The 10,301-nt window shown below is 40.3% G+C and overlaps 1 protein-coding gene across 1 annotated transcript; it reads right to left on the reverse strand.

Moving 5' to 3' along the window:
- Positions 1-46: 46 nt before the first annotated feature.
- Positions 47-5,839, reverse strand: cnot7 (CCR4-NOT transcription complex, subunit 7). The gene is made up of 7 exons (XM_026331309.1): positions 5,668-5,839; positions 4,902-5,025; positions 4,608-4,801; positions 3,060-3,221; positions 2,025-2,169; positions 1,750-1,860; positions 47-1,541 (listed from the first exon to the last, which is right to left on the reverse strand). The coding sequence occupies exons 2-7, from the start codon at positions 5,016-5,018 to the stop codon at positions 1,410-1,412; spliced, it is 861 nt and encodes a 286-aa protein (XP_026187094.1). The 5' UTR covers positions 5,019-5,025; positions 5,668-5,839; the 3' UTR covers positions 47-1,409.
- Between the last annotated feature and the right edge of the window lie 4,462 nt (positions 5,840-10,301).

Here is a 10,301-nt window from a genome sequence, read left to right on the forward strand (position 1 = left end):
TCGCATATTGCATATCAGTTTTGAGTCTTTTACAGTGTGTGAGGTGTACTGCAGAAAGAAAATGGTTTTATTTATCAGTTTATGACAGTTGGTGGGGGGAGTCATTCATACAATTGAACACCACAGCATTTATTTAAATGTTTTAGTACATAATTCTGTTCTTCGCAGCATGAACAAACTGGAAAAGAAACAAAAATATGTGTCATTCAAAGGCGAGAACTACAATTGAAATGAACTGTATGGAACAAAAAGATGCATGTTAAAAAGCAATGTTTTTTTCCAGGAGTAAAAGTTTTTTTTCCTTTTTATTACAACACTAAAACTACAAAACCGTAATTCAATTAAAAATAAAAATGTACTCAAAACAGAGTAGTATCGTTTTTTCATACTACATTTCCTGAACTGGTAAATTTGGTTGAAGTCAGTGCAAGACCATGTAGAGAGGTGGTGCATCTGTTCGTATGTGCTACAGCCAGTGAGGGTGTTTACATGCATGAATACTCAACACTGCTGCAGTGAAAAGGATCTGTATGCAGCTCAGTACATACCGAGTACATACCGTTTGTGCCCATTATCATGGACACAAACAGGAAAACAGAAACTAAAAGCACAGAGAAAATGGTGTTCACTCCAATCCCATCTATAATGCACCAGCTTGTTAGCTCAATGTTTGTCACAGTGGGATTAGAGCTTATTCAAGTTATAATAAATATTATTTTTACATGAGCAAATAAAACAAATATTTCAATGTGCTATGTATGCGCATGTAAACACACTCACTGAGAGCTCACTTTCTCATTACCAGGCAGGAAATCTAATGACTGGGAAAAAGCATATTGACATATGCTGCCTTTAGTGTTAAATGGGGCATGGAGAGCACAATAAATTAAAGTTTAAAAGAGAAGAACGCATCTAAAGTTAAGGCTGAGCATGGTGAGGGCAATTGTGAAAGTAAAGATTTACATGTTCGCAATGTAAAATGGGAACATGGAGAAGGCAACAAAGAGGAGAGAGACACCAGAAACATTTTCAGCTTTCCATATAAAACCAGGCTAGAGTTTTAAAGTGCAAACATTTCTACAGAACATTTTAGGAAAACTAAAATCCCATCTTTTCAGGCATGTTAAATTTAACTGAACCAACCAGAATGTCTGTGCTGCTTCATAGGAATAAAAGACTAAACTCACACATAAGCGGCAGCAGCATGTGAGGGGACAGCTGTGATATTTTTCACCATCGTATTCAGTTGTCTATGGTGAGCAGAGCCTATGAGAAACAGCTTGTTAAATGATGTATGTTTTGTTGTGTTCTTCTGTCTTCTATTGTCATCATCCAGTTGTCGACGCATGGCCTCAGTGCCGCACTGACTGGGGATGTGAACTGCATGATGGGAGTGTTTCAGAGTGACGTCACGACTGTTGCTTGTTAGCCTCCTCTTCGTAAGCGTTTCCTGTTCCATTCTGAACGTAGGCAGAACCAGAGCCGAGCCCATACAAGTGACCACAGTACTTTGCATCATCGATGTGATCCTCAAAGAACATCTGTTAGAAAAATAAAGCAGTAAAGTACACTCTTAACCTATAGCCCATGAGCCTCAAACATTTATTACTAAAGAATAGTTCCACATTCCAGTAAAAATGTTTTTTCAGTGAGGTTTTACAGTGGAGCAATCACCTGTACCTTCATTTTGGTCTAACACACACCCAACACCCCTTGATGTCACCCTTCTCTGTGACCTGAGGAACCTACCTCTCTCATCTTGAAGAAAGCCATGCCAGTGAGTAAAGAGTCAGAGCCTGCCTGATGCTGTGGTCCAATCCTCTCCAGCTCCAGCTGCTCAGCTACTTCCTGCAGCCCGCCCTGAAAACAAAGACTGTCAGTCACTCAAAAGTCATGTTTCAAGTCAAAGTAAAACCTAAGGGACTACCTTCATAAGAGATCGCAATGGAAATCCAGGTGTGTCGCTTTAAATTAATAAACAGTAAATACTGTTGGCTACCTGCCTTTGATATTTATCAACGTACCTTCAGGTTTTTACAGCTCTTCATGAGATACTTGACATCATAAATGACTGGAAAGTACAAGCGAAGAATTTCAAAGAAGTCCACCTCTTCTTCGGGCAGGTTAGCATTGGACAGAATCTTGATCAGGTATCCAAAGTCATAGCCACTGCAACACACACACACAAACACATGCACATGCTTGTAACTATGCTTTTAAAGCACACAGCAGGAAACTTCAAGAGATTTTGTCACTTTAAGTTTAATGTAAGACAAAAACAAAAAGAGGCAGGCTAAGTGGCTGTCTTATTCTTATGCACAGGCATAAGAATAAGACAACAAAAAAGATTTTGTGATGTGGGCTTTTGATAAGTTTCCTTCTAATACGAACTGAAAAAAGAATGAATAAGATGCTTAATTCATTTACAGCAGACCAACTATCCAGTAATACTAACAAAGAATTCACAAGACAGCAATGGAAAAAATGAACACATTAAAAAAATACTAATAAACACATAATCAACAATAATACCAAAAATAAAAAATGACACTGAAGCCCATTTGTAAAAGTGTTCTAAATACCTGCATGAGATGACAGTGATGCTGAAAACCTAAGCTTTGTTTAATATCCAAAGCCTGGTTATCTTTAGCCTCAGTTTGCCATGGAGACACAGTGGGAAACTGAGTATGAAATGAAGATGTTAAGCAGCAGATTGTTGAAAATATGGATAAAAAGCTCCTTTGTCACACAATACTAAATATTGAACACCAGATTTAATGGAAACTTTGAAATTGTTCTGCGTAACATCTTACCCCTTACAAAAGAAATAAATAAAACTCAAACTGTACTGTGTTTGAAAAGTTGTTTTACTAACTGAGAAGAAAAGAGAAAAGAGTTATATAAGAGATTCTATGGGCCAGGAAATTTGTCACTTCTGTACATTTTCCAATTTCTTTGAACATGATTTAGAGTATGATTTCTGTTACTCTAGTGTCATCTATGGAGCAAATATCATTAAATGCATACAAAAATGGCCACTAAGTGGAACAGGTGAATACCTGTGAAAAGACAGCCACTTGACCCCGTCACAGAGCACGACGCCTGATGTCATCAGCAGCTCTGCAAAGTACAGCGTCTCAATGCCTTCATCCTCATGCTTCTTGAACTGAATCCCTGAAGTTGTCAGGAGTTCAATGGAGTCCTGTGCATACATGTCCTCTCTGATGATAGGCAACACACATCATACTATTATAATTACAAACAATAAGGTGATTATTTGGCTATGATAATATAGTTTGTGAGTTTAAAATAAACAGCTCAAAAAATTAAGAGAACACTTAATCCTCACAGTGTAACATCAAGTCAGATAAACTTCAGGGGTATCAATTTGTCCATTTAGGAAGCACAAGTGAATCAGTTTCGCCTGATTGGGTGCAAATAAAAGTGACAAGTGCAATGGAGAGGCAAAAGCTTTCCCTTATAAAGGAAATGGCATTGCATGTGGAGGCCACAGACAAATATTTTCTCCTTATCCTTCCTGACTGATTTTTCTCTAAAGTTTTGTGTTTTGTTACTGTTCTTGTCACTACTGGCAGCATGACGCAGTACCTGCAGTCCAATCAGTTTGCTCTCCAGGAGGGCTGCAGGAACCAGCTCCAGGACCAGTATCTGCTCCTCTGTGCAAGGAGGAACAGGAGGAGCATTGTGAGAGTCCTAACTGTGACACTGTGACTCTGAATAAATAATAAAAATAAAAGAAATAGACTCCAGGATGCCTGATTTCCTCCAGTACAACCAGCCCAGCACCATGCAGCTTAATTAGCTTTCACCAGAGAACACTAATTGGCAGTTGTGCCGCTGGCGCCTCCTCCTCTTCACAGATGAGAGCAGGTTGACACTGAACACATGTGACAAGGGCGAAAAGTCTGGAGATGCCATAGTGAATGTTTTGCTGTCTGTAACATCACCCAGCATGACCGGCTTGGTGGTGGGTCAGTGATGGTCTGCAGAGGCATATCCTTGGAGCACCACACAGACCTCTGTGTCACACTTCCTGGATGATGAAGGCATTGATACCACTGACAGGCCCCCATGCTCTCTGGACCTAAATACATCCAGGCTATGTCTTGCTGCATCTGACTGTCCAGGAGCTCACTGACGCCCTGATCCAGATCTGGAAGGTGATTCCCCCATGACACCATCGGCCGACTCATCAGGAGCAAGCCCAGACGATGTTGGGATTGCAATATAGGCAGGTGGGGGGGGTCTTACACTCTTCTAAGTCACATTATGAGTTGCTGTGATGTCCTTTTGTTCTGAACAAATTGTAGAGCATACATTAATGAAGAGCTTCAAGTCAACAAATTTGTTTAGCAAGTGCCAATTTGTCATTTAAGTGTTCCCTTAATTTTTTTGAGCAGCATACTTAGAGAGTCTTGCACCATTGAAAGGCTTCTCAGTTGTGCCTCCATAGGTCAGGCAAACTCTGGTTTCTCTACAGTGCCAATACGTTGCAACTATGTGAAATTCTCGAGATTCTGGATATACGTATCTAAAAGCAACATAAGAAATAACCTAGACGAAACAGGAAAAAAAAGTCATCTTACGTGAGATTAAACTTAAAATTGAACTGCCATGTTGATGTTCCTGGAGGATATTCCCCTTGTTCGTTCATAAACGTGAGGCCCAGCTGGATTATCTTGAGCAAATCCACATTGCAGCGCAGTAATTGGTACTGATAGTCAGCATTGCTTCTGAACTCTCCGATCGGCCTGGCTACAACACCTGGAAACTCTGTGTCCTGCAAGAACACAAGTGATCATGCACTGAACCGAAATCTGGGTTTCTCAGAAAGTCAAGTGTCAGGCAGTTTTCTTCATGTGTCTATGAGCACCACTCACCATAGCAATGTAGTTGTATTTTCGGATGACATGTCGGATCCTCTTCAGCTCCTCCTCCAGGTTGTTGGCCCAAACTTCACATATTCTTTGGCTGTGATCCACAGTAGCTGCGGGCATAGTGCCACTTCACCGTGCAAAGGAAAACATTAAAAAAAGAGAGAGAAAGCAGAGAGATTATGAAGACAGTTGGTTCAGACTAGCCCTATATGATGCCCTGTGACAGGGCAAATAATAAAAAAGTCAAAATCAAGCCCCAGACACCCAGGAACTGCTGACAAGTCATTTGTTTGACAGCACATGACGTTGTAACATTTCCTGCAGACGATACAACCTGCTGTGTTTATCAAATCACAATCAGCACCGGGAAGGCTAATTTAGCCTCTAAGCACTTTGTGTCACCTGGTGACCTTTAATGTAACCGCTACATTAAGGAGTGACACAAACGCAGACACACAATGCTAGCAGCAGCAGTGTGTCTGAAACGTGCAGGGCGTGATTAGCTGGCTGCTGCTAACATTAGCTGCTCGCAGCCAGTTTCCAGCAGCACTTTGCGCTTGCACGTAACGTTAGCAGCTAGCATGCAGCTAGCACACTTAGCATTGATCAACATGAGCATGACAGTGGAGGCTGAGTGTGTGAAACACACAGAGCACAAATAACAGTGTGCAAAATATGAAAGTGACGCTTAACTAGCAGCGCACACATCCATAACGTAGGTATATAACGTTACTCGGCGCCACTTGACACTGCAGCCTCATTCACTTACCGTTCTGCAAACCGGGTGACTGTGTGTTTTAAACACGTACTCTCTGAAAACTATTAATTTGTTCTACGTCAAAGTGTCAGGGATTCTCCGCCAACTTTTAAATAGTTTATATTCAGTATTGTCTAGATGTCAACCCACGGCTTCCATCGTAGCTGAGCCTGCAATACGACGTCATCACGTACACCGGAAAAGCCATGTACGTACGTCTGTATCTATGCACGTAAGTGCGGCATCGGCCGACTGACCCTTGTATCAGTCAAACATTTGTGTTTAATAGGTTGTAAAATTGGGACTTTTACGGAGTTGTAAAAGTTTCACACCAGAATGGCTTCCTCTTATTTTACACACACCGTTATATTTTTCTACATGGCATGTTCGTTTTCCTTACATGTTCCTTACTTTCCTTCCTTACTTAGTTTTTAACACTAATTTCTAAAGACTTTAATGCTAAAAAAAAAAAAAAAAAAGACGCAATGTAAAGTAGAATTGCGTTTGCTTGCAGATAATAAATGAAAGCAGAGAGAGAGCAGTATTGCTGGTGCTGGTGACAGGACCAGGGTCTGGCTAATGGCCAGGACAGCTGGGCAGATGTTCATCCAACAACAGGGATTGGCGCGCTGACCTCTGAAATGAGGAACAGCTTCTGTTGTCATTGACTAAATCTAACTTATAATGTCATAAAATCTGGTCATTTTGTTAAAGTAATTCTCTCTTGCATCCAGATTTTTGGTTTGGTTAATAATTTACAGAGAAACAGCTGGGATTTCAGCTCTACTGTTCTGAGGATATAAATTCATAAATGAGTAAATATAAAATATGTGTCGTTCTAAAAAATTGCAAACTCCATCAGGTGGCACTTTGAGGTTCTGGTCCTTCTGATTAAATAGCATATACAAAGTCTTCATTTGGTCTATTTAGAATTATAAAAATGCCCATTTATATTTTTAGAGGGTTGGGTTCCTGATCCAACAAAATAATATGATTTCTTGTTTTCACCTTTGTGCAGATAGTTTTGGTTTATTTTTCCAGGGTTTCAAAATTAGTTTGGATACAATGGAGCATTGAAAAACCACATTTAAATAATTCAAGAGCAACATATTTCTACACTCTGTGTTCCACTTATTCTCAATAATCAAAAACTATTAACATATTCTTCAACATAGCCACAGGCAAATAAAACAATAACTTGGCTTTTTGCACTGCTGCGTACCACTAGGGATTCAATTCAAGTATAGCGCTGTATTTGTATTTGTAATACAATCATCTCAAGGCACTTTACAAAAAACAACAACAAAAAAAAAAAACAACAAATCCCTTATAAGCAGCACTTGGCGACAGTGGAGAGGAAAAACTCCCTTTAACGGAAGAAAAAACCTCCAGCAGAACCAGGCTCAGTTTGGGCGGCCATGTGCCTCGACCGGTTGGGGTGAGTGGATAGAGGAGAGAGAAAAGAACAGCAACAATAAACAACAAATAGACACTGCAAGTTGGTGGGGCCAGTAACTGCACATCAGCAATATTAAGCTCCAGAACCAGGGACACCTGCAGAAGGTTCAGAGAGAGAGAGAGAGAGAGAGCACAAAGTTAGTGACATTCAATGGTGGAATGTACATGTGAGGAGGGAGGAGGGAGGAGAGGGGAAGGGAAGGGAGCGGAGGGTTAGGGTAGGGGAGCTTAGTGCACCAATGGTCCTCGGGCAGTCTAGGCCTATAGCAGCATAACTAAGGGATGGTTCAGGGTTGCCTGAAGCCAGCCCTAACTATACGCTTTGTCAAAAAGGAAGGTTTTAAGTCCAGCCTTAAAAGTACAGAGAGTGTCTGCCTCCTGAACCCAGATTGGGAGCTGGTTCCACAGGAGAGCAGCTTGATAGCTAAAGGCTTTGCCTCCCATTCTACTTTTGGAAACTCTGGGAACCACAAGTGGACCTGCACTCTGAGAGCGAAGTGGTCTATTGGGAAAATACCTCGTACTATGAGGTCACTAAGGTATGAAGGAGCTTGATCATGAAGGGATTTGTATGTGAGAAGAAGGATTTTAAATTCTATTCAGGATTTTACAGGGAGCCAATGAAGAGATGCTAGGAGAAATATGATCTCTCTTGATAGTTCCTGTCAGGACTCTGGCTGCAGCATTCTGGATTAACTACAGGCTTTTTATGGAGAGTTACAAATGAGTTACAGTAATCTAGCCTTGAGGTAACAAATGCATAGACTAGTTTTTCTGCATCATTTTGAGACAGGATGTTCCTAAATTTTGCAATGTTGCACAAGTGACAGAAGGCAGTTCTAGAGATTTGTTTTATATGTGAGTTAAAGGACATGTCCTGGTCAAAAATAACTCTAAGGTTTTTCACAGTGATGCTGGAGGCCAGGGCTATGCCATCTAAAGTAGCTATAATTTTAGAAAAGTTATTTCTGAGGTTTATAGGCCCAAATACAGTAACTTCTGTTTTCTCTGAATTTAAAAGTAGAAAGTTACTGGTCATCCAGGCCTTTATGTCAGTTAGACACACTTGAAGTCTGGCTAACTGGTTTGTGTTAACAGGTTTCATAGATAAATACAGCTGAGTGTCATCTGCATAGCAGTGGTAATTAATAGAGTGCTTCCTAATAACATTGCCTAAAGGAAGCATGTACAAGGTGAACAGAATCGGTCCTAGCACAGAACCTTGTGGAACTCCATAACTAAGTTTTGTGCGCGTGGAAGGGTCATCATGGACATGAACAAACTGGGATCTGTCCACTAAATAGGATTGGAACCATTTTAACGCTGTTCCTCTGATACCAGTCACATGCTCCAGTCTATGTAATAACATGTTGTGGTCAATAGTGTCAAATGCAGCACTAAGGTCTAGGAGGACAAATATAGAAACGAGTCCATTATCTGAGGCTAAGAGAAGATTGTTGGTAACTTTCAACAGTGCTGTTTCTGTACTATGGTGTGCTCTAAATCCTGATTGAAAATCTTCAAATAGTTCATTCCTGTGTAAGTGGTCTGATAGCTGCTTAGCAACAGCTTTTTCTAGGATTTTAGAAATAAATGGCAGGTTGGATATTGGTCTATAATTAGCCAAGGCTCCTGGATCAAGACTAGACTTTTTGAGTAAAGGTTTGATTACTGCAGTCTTAAAGGCCTGTGGTACGTAGCCTGATACTAGATATACATTTACCAAGTGTAATAAAGATGAGTTAATTAATGGCAGGGTGCCTTTAAGCAGTCTAGTCGGGATGGGGTCTAAGAGACACGATGATTTAGATGAAGCAACTACTGATGTGAATTCAGAGAGATCTATGGGAGAGAAGCAGTCTAAACATAACTGAGGTCTTACAGATGATTCAAGAGCTGCTGTAGTAGAAGATTCATTTATGGCAGCTATAGGAAGCATCTGCTGAAAGAAATTCATCACTGCTGAGAGCTAAGGGAACACTGGGCTCAACAGAGCTGTGACTTTTTGTCAGCCTGGCTACAGTGCTGAAAAGAAACCTGGGATTGTTCTTATTTTCCTCTATTAGTGATGAATAGTATGCAGTTCTGGCTTTATGGAGAGATTTTTTCTATGTTAATAGTCTGTTTTTCCAGGCTAGATAACATTCCTCTAAATTTGTGGAACGCCACTCCCTTTCCAGCCTTCGTGACGCCTGCTTTAAGGTACAAATATGTAAACTGTATCATGGCGCTAATCTCCTCTGATTCACTAACTTCTTTTTCAGAGGGGCCACAGTATCAAGCGTTTCACGCAGTGAGGCTACAGCGCTGTCAACAACATGATCAACTTGGTAGGGAGTGGGATTGAGGCAGCTGCCCTCCACTGTGTTGGCACATGGCATAGATGTAAATAAAGATGGAATCATTTTCTTAAATTTATTAACAGCGTTGTCGGATAAACATCTGCTGTAGTGGCATTTTCTTCCAAATGCTGCATGATCCATCATCTTAAATTCAAAAGTTATTAAAGAATGACAATGACAAAACAGGATTTTGGGGAAAAACTATTAAATGTTCAATTATGTCAGAACAAGGGTGTGATTGAAACAGTGGGTGGGTTTATTAACATTTTGAGTGAAACCAATTGAATCTAATATAGAATTAAATGCAATGCTGAGGCCGTTATTTTCAACATCTACATGAATGTTAAAATCTCCAACTATAATAACTTTATCTGATCTAAGCACTAAATCAGACAGGAAGTCAGGGAATTCAGTTAAAAACTCTGAGTAAGGGACAGGTGGACGGTACACAGTGACAAGTAGAACTAGTTTTTGTGTTTTCCAGTTTGGATGTGAGAGACTAAGAGTGAGGCTCTCAAATGAGTCATAACTGTTCTGAGGATGAAAGTTTAATAATAAGTTTGAGTGGAAGATTGTAGCTACTCCTCCACCTCGACCTGTGCTTCGAGGGACATGATCATTTTTATGACTGAGGGGGGTTGATTCATTCAGACTGACATATTCATCCTGCTGTAACCAGGTTTCAGTAAGACAGAGTAAGTCAATTTGGTAATCGGTTATCAAATCATTTACTAACAGAGATTTAGATGAAAGAGACGTGATGAGCAAATATTACAATTTTGTTTTGTACTTTGGATGAAAAGATCCTTTAAAAGTCAAAAACACAACCAGGAGCTATTACAAGAA

Source organism: Mastacembelus armatus, chromosome 10, assembly GCF_900324485.2.
Source record: "Mastacembelus armatus chromosome 10, fMasArm1.2, whole genome shotgun sequence".
NCBI classification, from domain to species: Eukaryota; Metazoa; Chordata; class Actinopteri; order Synbranchiformes; family Mastacembelidae; genus Mastacembelus; species Mastacembelus armatus.

What these genes read in the sequence shown, in the direction of transcription:
- cnot7 (XM_026331309.1), bottom strand. Translation starts at nt 5,018, where the DNA reads ATGCCCGCAGCTACTGTGGATCACAGCCAAAGAATATGTGAAGTTTGG. An exon ending in AATACAACTACATTGCTATG is followed by an intron (nt 4,802 to 4,901) that starts GTGAGTGGTGCT and finishes GTGTTCTTGCAG; the next exon opens with GACACAGAGTTTCCAGGTGT. An exon ending in AATTTTAAGTTTAATCTCAC is followed by an intron (nt 3,222 to 4,607) that starts GTAAGATGACTT and finishes GCCTATCATCAG; the next exon opens with AGAGGACATGTATGCACAGG.